Source organism: Ambystoma mexicanum, chromosome 1q (assembly GCF_040938575.1).
Source record: "Ambystoma mexicanum isolate Mex_15411 chromosome 1q, UKY_AmexF1_1, whole genome shotgun sequence".
Taxonomy (NCBI): Eukaryota; Metazoa; Chordata; class Amphibia; order Caudata; family Ambystomatidae; genus Ambystoma; species Ambystoma mexicanum.
This window is the reverse complement of record NC_090922.1, coordinates 1,227,755,786-1,227,775,313: the sequence shown is the minus strand read 5'-3', so window position 1 is coordinate 1,227,775,313 and position 19,528 is coordinate 1,227,755,786. Positions and strand designations below refer to the sequence as shown.

At 43.2% G+C, this 19,528-nt stretch overlaps 1 protein-coding gene across 1 annotated transcript in view; it reads left to right on the top strand.

The window, feature by feature from the left end:
- ROR1 (receptor tyrosine kinase like orphan receptor 1) overlaps positions 1-19,528 on the top strand; it is an 871,402-nt gene that overhangs the window by 555,133 nt on the left and 296,741 nt on the right. The window contains exon 2 of the mRNA XM_069641996.1: positions 5,029-5,100. Within this exon, the coding sequence (XP_069498097.1) occupies positions 5,029-5,100 (72 nt within the window). The remainder of the gene's footprint in view (positions 1-5,028; positions 5,101-19,528) is intronic.

Genomic DNA, 19,528 nt, shown 5'->3' with positions numbered 1-19,528 from the left:
GTATCGCTGTTACGACTTTGCTTCTGCGCATCTTTTGAAGCGCCGCCCATTCCTCTGGGTACTTTTTAAGGTCCACATTGGTGATGCCTTCTGGGCCCAGGGCTCTGGATGGTTTCAATCTGCCTATGACCTCTATTATATCTTCTTTGGCGCTCAAATCGACCCAGTGTCCTGGTTGGAATTTTTCCTCTGGCACTGATGGTAAGGCGGTCCGTTGGAAAAGTAATTTGAAAAAATTCATCCAAGTCTCCTCGCCGATGTTATTGGACGGAGCGTCCTCGACGGATCGATCTGCAGATCTGAGTAGGGCCCTAAATTCATGGGGATTATGACCACAAACGTTTCTCAACATTTCTTCCGCGTCCTGTTGGTAGAGGTTTAGGCGGTGGTGTCTAACCCAAGATTTGTATGATCTTTCAGCAGTACCTAGTTGTTCTAAATTGGCTGGTGACGGGTGTGTTCGGGCAAGCCGCTTCAATTTCCTCAGGTCTCAGCGTTTCCCAACCAGAGTCTCACAATATGCGTGGCTAAGCGAGTTCGAAGGGGTTTTGGTCTTTTTAGCAGCGGATATATAAGGGACCAGTAGGGGCTGATAATCTGGGGGTGCTGGCACAACAGTCGAAACTGTGATCCTCAGATCCCTTTAAGTAGTGCGTTGTTATAGCCGTTAGTGATCTGACAGACAGTTTGGTTTTGCATAAAGAGTTTTCGTGCGGGACGTGATTTCCACGTAAAGGTCAGTAAATTGTGATCACTGTCAGTAGATTTCAATACTTCAAATGACACCGCATGTACAGCTAAAGATCTGGTTAGAAAGATGTAGTCAAAGTTGGCGTGGGAAGTGTCTCTCGCCCAGGTGGGAGCTCGATTTAGCCTCGGGAACAAGTCACCAGCATTCAGAAGGTCTCTTGAAGACATTAAGGAGGTCCACATTTTGCCTCTTTCTTCTCTGTGCGATGAAAATGTCTGTTGAACGGACGAGTCGTCTTGCGGGCAACATATGGCGTTGAGGTCCCCACATATTATCACGTTTGCGGCCTGATATTCTATGAGGGCCTCGTCGATCGCTTGTTCATTCATCAAGAGAAAGGTCGTGTCGTCCATCGCCTGAGGGTTCCAGTAAGTATTCATAACAATCAACAGCGTTGACTAGGGCGATGAGTCTTCAACTGTACGTTGGTCCCATCGAAGTAACATGACCAGTAGGTGTGTGGTTGTGATCAACGTTTTCTGAAAGTGCAGCCCACTGCCTGAGCGTATCGCTGTTATGATGCCTAAAAATGGTCGACTCTGAGTCCCTTTTTTGCTGGGACAAACACTATGTCGTATCCGTCCATTGTTGGTTTTGCCATCATCCAGGATTCCTGGATGCAGAGTATATAAAAAAGGCCTAAGTTTAGGCCGCCCTCCTTAGTCAGATGGTGAAAGCCCAGAGTGTTCCAGGACCCCAAAGTCAGCGTCTCTTTTACATGAATAGGTTGATTAATTGAAGGATCCGATGTGGACCTAAGGAGACTGGCGCATTGCTATTTCTTCATGTTAATCGTAAGCGCCTTCGGGATCCAGGACCAGAGTTGCGAGAGGGGGGCCTGCTTTGAGTGTGGTTTGGACGAGTAGTTGTCAGACTTTGGAGCTTGCAGGATGGGTCACTGGATTTTATCCAGGGGTCCATGCAGGAATCTCCCTATGCCCAGTGGATCTTTGTAGATTGTTTTGTATAAAGACGTTCCCTGCTCCAGAGGTTGTTTGTGATAAACGGAGCGCAAACTCTCCCGTGAGCAGGCTGACGGTTCGAATGGAAAGGAAATTGCTATTTCTTTCATCCGTTTGTCTTTGTTTGTGGATGCGTGGGTCATCTGCGGCGATGGCATAGAGTGGGAAGACTCAAAATAAACTTAACTTTTAGTGCTTGTATTCCTGGCGTCCTCATGGGACACCCTCGTAGACGGGGGTAGGCCATTTTCTGCTACTTCTAGAAGATCGAAACCCAGCTTCAAGAAGTATTCAGCTGCATCCAGGATCATGGTCTTTACCAGAGAAGAGGATACATGAAGGTATGCAGTAGCTTTTGCCCCTTCGTGGATTGGCTCAACCAGTGGGATGTTGTCGGTTCTCAGAAGCCTCAAGGTCAGAATACATTGAAATAGGTAAAGCACGTAGCCTTGATTTAAGATAATATATTGCTTATTATCAAGGAGCTGTTCTAACTTAAACGAGCGTTTGGTCTTTGCACCTAGAGAAGATTTCAGGTTTCCCGACTTCGAGTCGAGTCTAGACCGTCTAGGACTGTCTTTTGCTGAATAGGAGCTCTTCTGATGTCTCTGCGGCATTGAATGCGTGAGATCACAAATTAAATATGCACCCCATTTCTTGCCGATAACGCCATTAATTGACTGTGGTTGTAAGAAGCACTATCCCAGCCTCGGGTGCGTGTTGAAGAATGGGGTTTGAGGAGACACTTTGTGATGGCTTTGCCTTGCCCTCAAGTGCCTGACAAATAAAACAAAATCCTTTCATGCTAAAAATTATGTGTATTGTCCTAAAATAAAGCGTTTTGAAGCATGATATCCCCTTAAATCGCTGTTGTTAGCTCACTATCCTCAGCGGATTTGTTTGGAGTTGTCACACTCAGAATGCAGCTGTGAAGTACTAGGATACTTCCAGTTCTTGCGTTTTTGTTTCCAATAAAAACAGTAATGTGCCAGAGAATAGGAATTCTGGCAAGATATTGCAAGATTGGCACTAGATTCCTATGACATGCTGTCAATTTCACCATGTGTTTTCAGTTTAGCATATAACGAAGCCTTTAGAGTGTCTTTCCACGTATGATTATTTATATGAAGCCTTTGCCCAAATCACTTTGGCTTTTTGGGTCTAATACACTTTAGATAAAACAACAAGTCATATTTTTGTCAAGCCAATGTTAGATGTCTCGGCCGACAAAATAATTGGGTTATCATTTTACGGTGGAAAAGAAAGAAAGATGAATAAAGAAAAAGTGTGGATTGCTCAAATAGTCCAGGGTTTTCAAAAAGGTGAGAGATAAGAGAGGAACCAACGTTAAAATCCTAAAGACACCATCGAACTAAAAATATAAGGAAGATACGATTTCAATTTTCTGAATTTCAAAATGTCTGTAGTGCATTTACCGATATCTGCCATTATGTACAACTTTTTAAAAAGAAGGTGTCAGGAAGGAGATTGAGGTTAGGAGGTTTCTGAAAAGAAGGGGTAGGGTAAAAGGGAGGATGGACGGAGGGATGTGAGGTTAGGATTGGCAAGCAGTATGCAAATAAACAGAGAATATATAGGTGCGTAGGTACGTAGGTGTTTGGAGATAACCATAAACCAGTGCATTAAGCTCTTTTGTGGAAGGACTTCATTGTTAGAGTTGGGTTCCAATGTGTGCAGCTGTTGGTGATGCTTTTGAGTCACGTGCTCTGTCTAAGTCGGTCCAGGTGGCTTGAAATTGATTTGAAATTGATTTGAAGGCTGAGCTGGCCTCTCTGCCCTCTTCTCTCTTTGGTCTCTGTTTGCTGGGATTTTATAGGTTTGAAGTCTGTTTCCGACCATGGGCAGCACTGATGGGATCGGCGATTAGAAGAAGCCACGAAGGACCAAACCGTTTTGAGTTTACACACAGAGGATTGTGATGGGTATATTAGTTCAGTTACTTAGGGCCCAACCCAGTCAATCAGATGACTCCATATCAATGGACACACATTTTCCAGAAATGATCTTTATTGACAAGCTAAAACACCCTGGCATTAGCAATCACAGTGAAAGTCCATGGCAACGATGTGCAAACAAAACGCCCAGGGCTTGTAATGTGTGCTTAAGTGACACAGAGTCATCTGGCCATAATGTTGGCGGACAATGTTTTAGAGAAAACTTTAGGTGACTTAAATTTTGTCTTTTTGCCAATAGTATTTCTTATTTCAATTAACGTTATGTATATTACCCAATAAGTATTTGGCGCAAGGTCAGATGGAGTTTTATGTAAAGCTATTTGATATGAAAGAATTCACCCTTTTCGTTTTGACAGGGAAGATAAGCCACACTCTCATTTGAGGGGGTGATGATTGTAACTTCATCTGCTTTCAAGTGTATAACTTTGTGGGTGTGAGTGCACATGTGACAGCACTTATGAGATTGAGTTTTGCTTTTATTAGTCAATTGTGTAGTTTGTGTGTGTTTATGCATGTGTCTGTCCCTGTCTGTGTTTTGTGTCTGTGTTTAAATTGTGTTTTGTTGTGCCTGTGAGGCGTGTGTTTCCTGGTTTTGGGTGTCTATGTGTGCAGGTTTGTGAGTGCGTGTGCATGTACAAGGATGTGGTTGTGTTTGTAAGTTTATGTGCTTTTGCGTATGAGTGTGGTGTGCATGTGCACGTGTACGTTTTGGGCTGTCTGTGAGTTTAAAGGCTTGAGTTGTGTGGTTTGTTTGTCTGTGTGTGTTTATATATATGTGTGTGTGTGTGTGTATGTGATACATGTTTGTACAAGTGTGCATTTTGTGGTGTCTGTGAGCGAGATTGCACGGTCTTGAGAGATGTCGGTGTTCAATTTGTGAGTCTGTGTGACTTGTGAGGCACGTGTTTCCGTGCTGCGGGTGTCTGTATATGTGTATCTGCGAACATGTAGTTGTGTGTGTTTGTATGTTTGTGTGCCTTTGCGTATGGGTGTAGTGGGCTTGTACAAATGTACGTGTTGTGCTGTCTGGTTTTACAGGCTTGAATCGTGTGGTTTGAGTGTGTGCGTGTTTTACTCGTGTGTGTATGTGTCTCACATGCATGAACACGTGCACATTGTGTAGTATGACGGCGTGATTGTACAGGCTTGAGAGGTGCGTGTATGCACGCACGCACCCTTGTGTGTGTGTGTGTGTAAGTGTGTGCATGGCCATTAGCTTTGAGCAGCCCCAGGACTTGAGCCATCTTACTCATGCAGTGGTGTCTTTGCAAGGATCAGGCGGGCCTCTAACAGTCTATAAATTCATTTATTAAGTGTTTCTTTTATTCTCCCTCCACAGGAACTGAGCTGACAGTCGCTGCTGATTTAATGCCTACCTCACTGTGGAACGTTTCAAGTGAAATTGACAAAGGTAAGGAAAGCGCGCTGAAATGAACGCCTGGGCGCTCCCTCTCACATACCTTGCCACACTTGCACGACTTGACATATTTAAGATTAGAAAACCGAAGGTAAAAGAGAACGAATCTTGTTTGACTAGCAATCAGCCAGCATTTAATTAGTCAAAATGTGGGGATTTCAAGGGACTGTTTTCTTTTTCCCCCGGCAGTAAAATGTTCCACATGGTAGAACTGCTTCAAGATGTGAATTACAGTGCTTTATGACCCGCCTGACGTTGCTGCTGGGGGATCCTAGTCAGCAGATCTGACTAAATATTAAAAAGGAAAAAAGGGGACATACTAATAGCCCCCAAAATGAATCATGGCTTGCAAAACATGTTTCCTTTTAAAACGAGAGATCCTTTTCTGCTTTCCACCCCCGTATAAACCTTAAGTCCACAGCTGCCCCATAAAAATTAAGGTGCATTAAGCGACTTTGCTTTGTAGCCGTGCTAACAAAACCCACATGTGGCAGACACACTCACAAGGGGTCTTTTTCCATTCAGAGGTCAGTGCCAGAGATCCCCTTATCTCATAAATAAACAAATATATTAAAACGCATGTCTCCGGCAAAAAAAAGAAAAAGAAAAAAGACAAAACAAAACTTATGGCCATTCATTTGGTCGTGGCAAAGAAAAAATAAATAACTTATAGTCTATTGTACCATATTGTTTTAAGATAAGTGAATCCCATTGCATACGTATTCCCACCAAATGCATTTGTTTTCATTTTAACATATGAAAAGAAAAATGCATGAGTGAATAGCAGGCATTAAAATGTACGGCCTGATACATGGAATTTTTAGCGCGGTGCAAAGTGACTTTGCACTAGTTCAACAAACACCCTGATTTACAGAAAAAGAGCAAAGTGTATTTTTGAAGTGCAAAGTCGAACTGCAACAATAAACTTTGCACTGTTCTGTAAATCAGGGTATCTGTTGTCAGTGCAAAGTCACTTTGCACCAGTACAAAGTCATTTTGCACCTCACAAACATTTAAATAAATCAGGCCCCCTGATTCATGGAGCGTGCACAGTGTATTTTTGCAGTGCAAAGTGACACTGCACTAACTTTGCACTTGTACAAAGTCCCTTTGCACTGCAAAAATACACTTTGCGCCACTCTGTGAATCAGGGTGCTTGTTGGCAGTTGCACTGCGAAAAAAATTCCAAGAATCAGGCCCTTAGTAATTTCCAGAAGCAGAAGCCCAGAAATGGGTTGTCAGAGTAAATTGATGTTAAAAACAAGTAGATAAATGATACAGGCTGCCTTCTGAGTGAGGCAGTGACGTTACAACAGTCAGCAGTTTCTATTGCAGCTGCCTGATAAAGGCTCCATGCAACATTAGCTGCATGCGATTTCCAGAGGAACAGGACTGTGATACATGCTGGCGCATTAGGAGATCAAGTGCCACCCACAAAGTCATATCATTTTCACCTCCACCAAAGAAGGATAAGGAAAAAATGCTTCCCTCTACCCATAAATATGTTTAAAAGATTGCTTTTCTCTAGTGAAGGCCTACAGTACCACCTCCCTTCATTTCAGGGAAATTAATCTATCCTGAGACTCCCAAAAGGGGGGGGGTGGGCAACACTGATTCTCACCTTCTCACCCTCATTATAACAGGAATTCTGCCAGAGTACTTTTCATTCGCCTGAATACTGCTGAAAAAAGCTCACTGATTTGATTACTTTTTTTTTGGGGGGGATCCCCACAAACCCCTCCTTTCCCTACACTAATCTACCTACCCCAGGCCTCTGCCCACCCATTTTAACTCCTTAACCCCCACTCCCCGCCCCTATAATTCAATGAGTTTTTGTGAGCAGTATTCCTGTCGAAAAAATGACTGGATACCCATTATAATTCACAGATGCACAGAAGGGTCAATTATGGCACTTATGTCCTAAAATAGTGGCATGATTTGCTACTGTAGCCAATGACTCTCCATCTGCAAAACAAGAGTGGATAACACAATTGGAAAAGCCGCATCTTGCACTGCGTTACCGATGTTGCTGTGGTGAAGTTGATCCCCAGAATGAACGCATGTGGTCGCAGGAATTCTGGGTAAAAAAATCAGCTGACCTCCTAATGAAGTCCAGAGTTGTACATCAAGGGCATTGGCGCCAAGGGTCTTGCATGGAGAATGGCGGCCCTAGACCAACTGCCCTGTTGCTGCGGCCGCCTGCTCTGGGTTCCCGGAGCGGCGAACTTCTACCGCCTTGCCCCTGCCCCAGAACCAGCCTTGATTGCCACCATCAGATCCTAGAGCTGCTCTTCGAGCCCACACACCTCTGTGATACCTATTCATGGCCCTTTCTACTCCCATTGGCTTCACGTGTGGCCTCGCCTGGTCACCCGTAACCAATGTCAGCACAATTGTGATTTATGAACAGTCAGAATAGCCCCATCGCTCACCTGAACTATCTTGAGGAGATGTGTAGAATGATCCGGCTGTCAATTAAATGATAAATGATATTGATTTTCTTAATGGTTTGTCATCAACTGATGCTAATTCTAGTTCTGCTGCTCCATTAGAGAATGTGCAAACTCAGGATATATATCGTGATGATGTGGTTAATGTGATATTTGCATTCTTATGGGGTTTTGCATGAAAAAGTGCTGCCACTTTGGCTCATGAAACTATTCTTTTTTATAAAGTGCCCCACTCAGGCTGCCCAGCATGAATGGACAGGCTGTGCCGCCCTTCTATCTCACAGGCAGAGCTTTCGGCAACACACGCCAAACCCCTTCTCCTTTCCAAAAGTGTCTCTTGAATCCTTATCATAAGAGACCTATGTGAACAAACCTATTTATAACTCCTTTCGAGAAGGTGTTGCTTGTAACATTGCGCTTCGGGTTGTCCTAATTAATATCCCTTTAGAAAAGGGATCAGTGAGTGTGCCACCATATGTTAATTTCACCCAACGAAAATCTGATATATGTTTGGCAAGAGGTTTGTGGAGAAACTGGAGCTGGCTGTATGTTGGTAGTCATCTTCTTAGGTACCATGAAATTGACTGATGCAGATATGAAGAAATATTTGTAGTTCCAGATTGGTGAACCATGTCATCAGATATATGTAGTTCAAAATAGTTAGACAGCACAGGGCACACAAATCCTGCCAAATGGTTCTTCTTTAGGAGTGGATATTAGCTAGCTAGGGGCTGTAAGAGGTACACAAAAAGAGCAAAGTGATCAGTTTTTTTTAACTAGATTTAACAAATGGGCAAAAATTGGCACTTGCTACTAAACAAAAGAAGGATATCCGATTCCTGTTGTCTCCAGGACCGATTCTGTTCAGGCATAATATGCCTCATTACGAGGTTGGAGGTAAGTGGTAAAGTTACCACCAACTTTACCACTACTCCAAAATAAGGGGTTTGCTCATGGAGTGGAGGATTTGCCTCCAGGAAAATCGTGGAGGTAAATCCTCCAACTCACCGCCGAAAAATCAGTGAAATCGGTGGCATTACCGCTGCAGTAAATCCGCCGCAGTAATTCCACCAAAAAAGCTCCATTGAGTCCAACGCACTCAAATTAAATGGGGAGTTACACCGTCACTACCACTTGTAATCCGGCAGAAGTGGCAGTAAAGGTAATTCATTTGGCCGGTATTCAGGTGGATTTACCGCCGGGGTACTGCCCAACTCATAATGAGGCCCAATGTTCTGATAAGAAAGGGGAGAAGAATAGGAAGCAAGGTTGCCACTTTACCCGGGACAGGGCCTGCTAGCATTTGTGTTGGCCAGACCTTGGCTGGCTGGCTAGGATACATTGTCAAGCTGTTCTGTTCCTTGCATCTGTTCACAGCCAGCAGACAGTTCCACATTGTTTAGCTCTGGGCTAGTTCATTTAAAAATCATCTGCTATTTTGAGCATAGTCATACACTTGAATGCCAAGACCATGAATGAGTTTGATCAGGGGAGTCAGATAGATGTTACTGGTATAATTACATATCCCTCCCACGTTGCCTTGTCAAGCAATGTGCTGAATGTAGATCGTTTTATAAGGGAATAAACCTCATATTGCCCCATATCTTGTGATAGGTTGATGAATTGCCTAGAGCCTGCCATGTGCTTAGAGGCATGCACATATTGCACCTGTCCCTGGTTAGATTCGATAGTACCCACAACTCTCATTGTGTAATAGTTTAAATCAGAACTTTATGTTCCTCAACCTAAAGGCGGCTCACTTTAAATAAGTGGTATTGGAAATCACCCGGCTGCTGGAGCTCCAAACTCTCTTTTCAAATCCAGTGTCTCCCCATTCTAGCATTTAACTGAGTCCCTTCTGTCCTCAAGCATTTCCTAATGTATCCGGATCTTGCTGGGACACCATGGAGAGCCCTAAGGCCTGGTCAAGGGATGACTAGGGACTTGGATAAAGCATACACACTGGATCCAATGATGTCAATGGTGGCTAGATCACAAGGTTTCAAGTCTAGCACCCATTTGGTTGGTGTAGGTTATACCCCCTAGGTTTATGTGTACTCTTTGATCCACACTCTGTTGGTAAATATTCTCATAGCCTGAACAAATGAGGACTGCTTTGACAACAATAGTAGCACCATGGAGCTGGAAGTGAACCCCTAGGCCCTTTTGGAATTCCTTTTACATCACTGTCCCTTTAACAGGGTCTCTCGTATCAAAACCCTATCTGCGCGCACACGCGCGCGTGTTTGTGTGTGTGTATATATATATACATATTATCTCTTTTCCAAGTAATCCCAATATTAGGTGTGAAAGGTTTCCTAGTCTTTGCTTGTGGAGAATTCCTATCTGCGAAAACCGACTGTAGAATGCCTGCTCTTTGATCATAATGATTTTATTTCAAGGTTGGTTCTTATGTCTGTTTTATTGTTTTATTGTAATCCAACCTTTACGCAACCTAGTTTGGTTCAAAGAGCTCTTTAAGTCTATGATCACACGCCTCCCAAAGCACATTGGCTTAATTGCAGTGGAATATGATATTGACACATATTCTCTCGGGTATGGGGTGCCAGTGGAGCTGGGAGACATTTTGGGTGATGTGCAAGTGCTTGGGCAGGTACTGAATGAGCCTTGCTGGTGCCTTCTTTATGACTTACCCGTGGGCTACGGTGTTGTTGTTGGTGAGTGCAGTGAGGAGATCACAGTAAGGGGGTGGTCAAGAGGAAGGATGTTTCTTGTCTTGCATAGGAGGTGTACCTGTAGGTTGCATGCTTTGGCAGAATCACTATGTGTTGTGTGGATGGGTGGGGAAACCTAGGGACTTGACTGGTGTGGAGGAATATGTGTGGGTTGTCAGTGGTGAGATGGGGCATAGTAATAACATTGTGTGCATGTTTTAGATGTGTATTTCAAGCTTCCCCCTATATTAAAAAGGGAGTAGAAAAATATAACTAGCCACATTAGCTGCAGCATCATATTAATGAGGGTACCTAAATACACGCAGACCGACTAACACAACACCAGTGGTGGTCATTGCTGGTGGAGGTCTGAAGGGAGATGGGCCTAATGGGTGACTCTAGAAAAAGGTCCCCATTTCAAAATGCCTCCCAGGCTGGCCTTCATATTAGGAATCCCCAGAAAGGAGAATGCTTGATTGATCAATATGGGCAATATGGCTGCCGCAATAGGTTTCCACCGTTCATGTCCACACAGGGTTCTTCAGCCCTGCATGCCCAGAGCACGCGTTTAAGTGCACTTCTTGCTGGAGGCGGGGATAAGAGGTGTTTTGTTGTGCACATTTGCCCCCACATATTGTACATTTCATTAATAGAAACCCGTGTGAGGGGAAAAAAGCTAGACAAGGCCGGAACATTCTGTATTCACGTGTCAGACAAGATTTCCTGCAGACGTCATGAAATGCTTTTTAATCACCTCTTCGGCGGTGAATGCTAATAGTTCGTGGCAGCTCCTGTGATTTCCACATTAAATAGCGCCCCATTTGGCATTGATGCCATCGAAATGTGTTTACTTTCTGGGAAAGCAGAGAAAATGACCAAGGCGTTATTTTTAAAATTATAAATTGTTATGGTTGTAATTACATATTGCCCTTAGCTGCCAAAAGTGTGATTCCTAAATTAATTACGGGACCTTTACTTCTGAAACATGCGCGCTTTTCACATCATAAACTTTATTTGTGGGCATATCAGTGACTCCGCTTTGGTGGGTTTCTGGAAATTTCACACTCAACAATGTTTTCCATACTACTGGGCACCATTTATCGCTCTCGAATTTTCGATAGAACATTTTTAATAAAATGTTATGTTTTCTGTGAGGACCCACAGCAGCTCATCAAGAACATTGTGTTTATGGGAGAATTTAATTTGAGACTGGATTACCCTTCTGCGTTCTCCAGTGATCATCTTCTGTTACGGAAATCTTTCAGCTTTACTCAGCTTACTGACGCCTCTACTCATCACAAAGGACATCTTGCGTACTAAGTACTTAAGTGATACGTAGCAAGGTTGTGGGCTGTACTGGCCGGTAATGACCCTTCCGCTCAAGTTAGAGGCCCAAGCAAAAGGAGGGCCTTCACGCATAGCCTAGGCCCTTTACCAGCCGTTCAAAGCCTACTCCGAGGTACACAAATCTATTAGCGCCCCAGCATTCGAGCGGGGGTGCAAATGTCTCTCTTTAAGGGAGTTTATCTACACATGGCTTGCCCGTGCTAAAATCCCTTTACAAAATCTACAAACAACGATTTTCTTAATGGACATAGAAACATATTCCCTTTTCTATGTCCATGGCGGCCATCTGTGACTGTCGGGCCAGCAAAGGTCTGGAAGGCCCGGTGAGTGGGGCTGGACGGTGCAATGTACAGTGGTGGTGGGGAGTAAGGGAACCATGTTTGGGGGCTGGGGGAGGCGGAGGCCAATGAGGGTCTGTGATGGCTTAAAATAAAATTGGCAGCCTACTGGGAACACAGCCTTTACCATGTAATAAAGCCTGTGTTCTTGGCTAAAGCCTCTCCCGTGGGTGCTAATAGATTTTAACTGAAAGACCCCATCAAATGGGCCATTTCATGGACCTATCAGACTCTTATCATTTTTGATACTCTTTCTAAATGTAAAAAACATATTTTAAAGCAAAATTGGGCACATTCAGGAAAAAAAGGACAGCGATTCTAAATCCATTACCCTTAGTTCCTTCCAGCACAGTTTATTGTGGAGTACTGGACACAGATATTACTTGTACACCTTCTGTTATTCTGACTATGTTTTCCAGTAAACTGGAATGTCTTTGACACTCGCCTCACCGGTTAACCTGAAAAATACTGACCTATTTGAAAAAAGAATGTGACCGTGGTTTTCTAATCGCTTGTATTGGACCAAAAATTTGAGTTCTGGAGCGAAAGTGAATAAAGTTATGCTTTAAAACAGATTGATTCCTCTGTAGAGAGGTTCATAGAAAGTAACACAAATAAAACATTTTGAATGCTAAAAAACATGTTTTTGCTTACAAAATTACCATTGCAAAAAAAAACAAGCAGGCAAGAGCTATTTTAGATTTGTACAGCATTTTCTACAAATGTATCAGATTCCATTCACATTATCCCAACACAAAAAATGGGTAAATCCCAGGCTAATTGTTGTGTCTTGGCTTTCCCTGCACTCTGCCCTGTATGTATGGAATGCTGTGAGTGACTGGCATGGAATGTTGTGTGAGACAATGTTATGTTGTGAATGGTTCTGTGGATGTCAGTTGAGAAGGTGGCTTGACTGAGAGAGGATGCTGCTTGTGGATGTTTCTGTCCTTATGTACTTACCTGATGTACCCTGTACCCTGTCCCTGGAGCTGGAACATAAGTACAGGAGTCCTTTCATTGAACCCTTTCGGTATACGCTTCTTCTTATAATGGTTTGATCCTGTGTTTTTCATTTATTTATTGTTTTCCTTTGTTGTATGTTATGTTTAATCGTGTTTGTTGTATGTTATGGTTATTCTTGTTTTTTGTAAGCGCTTTGAGGCCTGTGGGCATAAGGCGCTCTACAAGAATTCTAAATAAATAAATAGGTAAAGATGTTTCCTGTTCCTACACTGGTGCCAGTGTCATGCTTTGCCAGGAACCCAACTTAACACTAATCTTTTATTAAAAAGATCGGTTATATTCTCTCAAACATTAGCGTAAAACATAGGGAGGCAAGGGCCTTAACCAGAGAATGCTCTACATTGACTTAACTATCAGAGTCAGGGGTTTTCACGCACGTGATTTCCCTTGAGACCCTATGGCAGAGAGACTACCTGCAAGACGGGCTAATGAATGCCCACCTTTGCTACTCCAGGATTTACTGACATTTACTAATGCAACTCTGCAAAAGGGGGCACACCTGCTACCCTTGAAACAAGCCTAAACTTTGTCTTTAGTAAAGATATCTAGCTTGGGTCCTAATGATTTAGCGGCTAGCCAGCCAAATGTAGGTCCATAGAAACGTTGCCTTTTATGATATGACATGATAGGTTATTTATAACACGTTTAATACCCAGAGGTTTGGAAGCGCAGAACCAGGGATCGAACCTGTGTTGCTCTGTGTCATCTTGCTTCCAAGGCGAGCACGTTGCCCCTGAGCTATGAGCTATCCTCACGAGACATTTATGACAAAAATGACTAAATCAGAGGTGGCAGCCCAACTTCGAGAATATTTGAAGATGTGCGACCTGTTCTCAGACATTTGCTCTGGGTTATGTCCTATTAGGGCGACTGAAAGTGCCATTACTGATGTATAGGAGACATTATTAAGCCTTGGCAAAAGAGGTTACTCTGCGGCTTTAATGGTGCTGGATTTGTCGGCGACTGGTGCAGCAACAAGCACAATATTCTCCTGGGCCTCCTAGATCAGGCGTGGTGAATGTGCCTTAAGAGGGAGTTATCTTTCTCTATTCTTTTCCCTGACCTGTGGCATACCTGAGGGATCAGCACTGACCCCATTTCTTCTTACCATCTGCATGCCCTAACTGACTGACAGATCCAAAATGGGGGTCTACGGTGTCAAATGTATATTACCATCACTTCATCCACATAGTGAAGCTGGTGATGCCTTCCAGATAAGTAAATCTCTTAGGATGGTCCCGTTTTAGATGCAGGCCAATTTAGCATTGCTTAAATGTTAAGTTATATGTTATGTTATTTGTCTTAAAGGGAAGAGCCTTCTCCATCTAGGGGCAAATTGTGACTCCACCCAGGGTGGCATCCATATCATGGTCTGTGGGGTGAAAAGGAAATAACCAACGAGAGCAGAAAAGGGAACAAGTGGAACAAGCCAGGGAGACAAAATTGACCATAGACTGTTGGAATGAGTATAGTTTTTAGTATTTTGACCAGAAGGTAATATAATGAAAAGTAAGGACGGTAGCTTCCCTTATTTTCCAGGAATTGGTTGTGTGTAGAATGAGTGGCGGGGAACACAAAAGGAAAGTGTAACAAAAAGGATTACCACAATCCGAACCATACCATTGTGGTAATGGAGATGAGAGTTGCACCAGGTGAGGTCCCGCCCCCATCTGGCCTTAATTCTGAAATACTTCATCCAAACATAAATTGGTTAGCACACGGTTTTCCAGGCATCACGAAGCCCAGCCATCAGAGCAACGCCAAGGTCAGTGTGACGAAGGGAGGTTTGCGGAAACGGCACTAGATAATGTTTCCCAGAGAACACAGCACACAATTGCAAGGTTAATTAGTTTCAATTGGTAGCAGTGAGAAATACACACACCGTTGAATAGCAGGTACAGGTAACTGCCGTGCCAACTGATCCCACAATGAATGAGCGTAAAGCACCTGAAATGGTCACTGAAGGAAAGCGCACAAACGTAGAACAGTAGGAAAATCCAATAAATGGTCAAAATCATTTTATCAAAGCGGTCCCTCACCATGTGATCTAAAACAATGGTCATTCATTCAAAGCCCAATTAAATAGTCCTCCTGCCATTTCTCTAGCACATCGAGACACTGAGACTACATACACAAGGCCACGAACAGGATGGTAGATGGATCTCATACCTGGGAACAAGTTGGGAATATTGCTTTAACAAGATCATAGCGGTTCGCCCACTTCTCCTTCTCCACCATGATACTTGGCACAGCATAAAAGTGTCAAAGGCCAGATGAACGAACGACTGGCCAGTCAAATTATGTTCTTCAATCAACTATTGTAGTAGAGTGCCAGCCAATAGCTAATTAGAATGAATCGTATCATTTGTAGAAGGATGTACCAAGGAGGAGTTAGTAGTTGTGAAAGGACCAACAGTAAAATGCCCACCTATATATAAATATATGTTCTATACTCTACCATCCTATCAAGTTAGAGTAGATGTTTTTTATGATTATTAACATGACATCAGTATGACAAAAAATCTGTTTCAAAGCTTGTTGTTCCTAACGCCCTTTAGAGATTGTACTTTGCACGCTCTCCCGGCAGCTGTCTGTATCTTAATAAATCTGGGGTTCTTTGTGCACTTGGAGTTACTCTGTTATTGAGTGTTTATTGATTACTGGTATTAGAGCCTATCTTAACATTATATTGGCTTTGGGTGGTGAAAATTGGGACAAGTCAATTATTATGTTATCGGGCCCTTGTCCTGGTGCCTTTGATGACAGTAAAAAGTTTCATGATGCAGTAAGAAAATATGTGCAGACCTACTGTACCAATGCAGGTCAGTATGGTCATGTAAGAACACTTACCATGCTGGGTTTTCCCTTGATGCCTCTAAAAAAAAGCCATACCACAATAAGAAAACATTTCCACACTGGCTGCATCAATACAGGAGAATATGGCCACATAAAAACACCCATCATGTTGATTTTATCCTTTATCCCAGTATAAAACACCATGCTACAGTAAGAACATATGTTCAGATTGACTGCACCAATGTAGGCCAGTACAGCCACATAAGGATACCTATGATGCTGGTTTTACCTTTGATACCAGTAAGAAATGTCATGGTACAGTAAGACATTATGTCCAGACTGGCTGCTGCTACACAAATGTGAACCCCTCCAATCAGAGTCCTATTCCCTTGCATACACAGACACATAAACATTCATACAGCACTCCTTCACATTCACCAATGAACCCATGGAAACCCATACAGCATTCATACGCTCTTCCATTCACAGGCGCACCCAAACGGTGTACAGTCTCTGGACTGCCTTTTCCGAACTGCCTCTAAATGAGACTGCACAGGAAATGCTGCCCAGAGAAAGTCATGCCACACAGGGCATGTAGCAGGCCTGGTAGAAGGAATTAGAGGGTGCAATGACAAGGTAAGTGTGTTTGGATGGGCTGAAGGGAGTTGAGGTAGCAAAGAAGGAGAGGTGGCTTGGAGGAGGAGTGGAGTGCCCTAGTTATTTTGGGTTTGTTATGATGTTAGAGACGTGATGGGGTAGGTGGGAGAAAGGGCTACATGGGAGGCACCATGCGGGAGCATGACATGGGATATTTGGAAGTGAAACTCCCAGATGGAGCCAAAATCCCACCTTTTGAAGGTTGCTTCAAGAGGCCAAAAAAGGCAGTGTTTTGGAGGAGGGATCTCCATTTGGCAGCGTAATGACATAGATAGACCCACCAATACAACATACACTCTCTCATTTACATGCATCCCCAAACTACATATACTTTCTCAGTCACACCTGCACTTAAAGATACAAACCCTCACATGCACTCATACATGTTACACATATACATACATGCTTTTATTCGTTAACTGCAGCCCCAGTCCACACTCTTCTTAGCCTCACCTTCCCTTAGGCTTCCAGGGCGACTTTCTGACTCCTGTGCAGCACAAAACAGGAACCAGGAAGCGGGTACAGCTTCCTCTGGTTCCTGTACAAATGAGATGGAACCGGAGCACGTCCAGCTCAATGCCCTTGGGACTAGAAATGTTTGAGGAGGAGGAGGAGCAACACCTTTGCACATACAGCCCTGCAGCACCCTTGCCTGCATCCCCAATGGGCCGTGCAAGCCTGGGGAAACAAATGCCCCAGGCTTTGCATGGCTCAGAAATGAACCTCTCATGCACTGCCCCTTCCTATGTGCCTAGACCAAACAGGAACAGGGGAACGTCGCCTTATTTGTGCAAATTCACGAAGGGAGTGATAAAGGTCATCTGGGTGTGCACATCCAAGATGCACACATTTGATGCCTTGTGTGGGTTTGGGTGCACTTTTTTAGGCACACGTGATGAGATGCGTCAGGGAATCTCATCACTTGTGCCAATAAAAAATGTGAGAATCTGCACCCAAATAGTTTACAACTCGCACATGCACTTTGCATGAATAGGCTGGAAAAGAAAAGTCTTGTCATCCATGCAGTAAAATATTGAGCTGGAAGTCACTCTTCCTCCCCTCCCCCTTCACCCCCTCCCCCAGCCCTAGATTGGAATTTGATACCAGTCAAAGGCGTTTAAGATGTGAAAGGATACTTTTCAAATATTAAAAGTATATGCTGGCCCTATCGTTCAAGAGTCAAAAATAGTAGTAAAGACATCTTAAGGTTTGGGGCAATCCACAAAATACTAGACAATTGTCAGTAATTAAAGGAATCCTACACAATTATTGTTTTAACTTCTTGCAGATTTTCCATTTTTGAAATCTTTTTTTGCAGGCCTTTTTCCTCACTTCGTCTGTCCGCCATTTTGTGAACTTCCTTCAAACCCTGAAACATGAGCACATAACAGCAGGACGGGAAGTGCAGTCTGCAGATCTCTATCTTTCGAATATTTCATGAAAATGTTTCTCTGTTGAAGTCGCATATATGCTGCACTAGCACAAAAGTGAACAGCCTCACACTTACAACTATTGTGCTGGATAAACATTTCTCATGGAGCGCACAGCCCACTGTGCTAGTCATGCAATCTTCTCTTACCATGTTTCAATATTTCAGATCACTATGCAGTAGGATTGGGTAGCTGGATGCATACAAGCCATTACAACCTTTCTGTTACAACCTGTAAACAATAAAAAAACAAATGGTAGACCATACAGAGAAAAGACTAATTGTACTGTGAAGTTAACATTCTTGTCATTCCAGGTTGAGAACATTAGTCTCTGGCTTTGCCCGCATTTTGTGTACATAGTCAGAGCTTGATCCAATAATTACAAATACACGATTAACATGTGCCTAATAGCTGTCTTTGTATGTGAAATGATGCAGGACTACCTGGACATATTTAATTCTGTAATAGTTGAGTTAATGTACTGTGGGCCTCATTACATAACAGCAGAACTGGGCCACCCAGTGGTAGGTTGAGCTACCAGTGGCCGGTCCATAGAGACCAACGCAAAGACTTGACCATATCAGTGGGAGCATGGCTGGCAACTCTGCCTCTTTGCCGGAGGAGCTGCATAAGCATTGTGCATTCCCCAGGCTACTTCGGGATTTCTCATTTCACTGGCCACTCCAGACGGCAAAATCTATTATTTAAAAATTGATTTTATTAATTGTATATGGTACATAACATACCTTTACAATGTTACAACACTGATAACATAGTTTTTACATTCCATACTCAAAATGGTAGACATTTTGCATCAATGAAAAGACGTAGAAGAGGGTCCTAAAAGCCAAACAGTTGAGGAAATTCAAAAATAATAGAACACACATTAGTTTAACAAGAACTCAACATATACAATACTCAAAGGCCAACCCAAACTAAGTTGATGGCATTTAAAAGGTTTAACAGTGAGAACATTCCATTGTTTAAGTGAATTACCACTATGAAGCTGGTAGAACCTGGAGGGCATCCTCCCTGTTTTGGACCAGCTCAAAGATGGTCCATAATTGGGCGTTCATTGCAGTAGTTACTCAAACTGAAATCAAGATCACTTCCGTTACCAGGACATTTTGAATCAAATGGAATTTTGATTTTTATTTAGCCCTCAGAGAAAGTTCACCCATGCCCCTGTCTTCCCTTTTATGCATAGGTACTTCTCAGCACAGAATAGACACACACATTGTCTGTCTGTGGCTGCCTGGCTAGGCCTAACAGGAAGTGGGGACCATGGGTCGTTTCTTTTTCACAGTGTGTCCATTCCCAGGTATTCGTAGTAGTGTTGGAGGTCTTCGGCAATAAGTCTCCATTTCAAAAGAGGTGCGTCCGCCATTTCCCTGCCTCAATCACTTAAGCATATTCTACACATAATTCTGAAATTAAATCGTTTCAGTCAAGTGCCATCCACTTGCAAGTATGCTTTATAAATAAGATTTCATGGGACACAAGTTACACATGTCATGTACTGGCAAAGGTGGTGTTTGGGCATAACCCAGTAAATCTGATGCATCCGGATTCAAACACCTGCCACAGATTCCCACCACACGAGCGAGCTCAGCACTACCCACATCATAGATAGATCTGTGGGGTCACCTCACGTATCAATGCAATTCCAACTCAACTCCTGGCATTAACATATCTAAATATTTGTA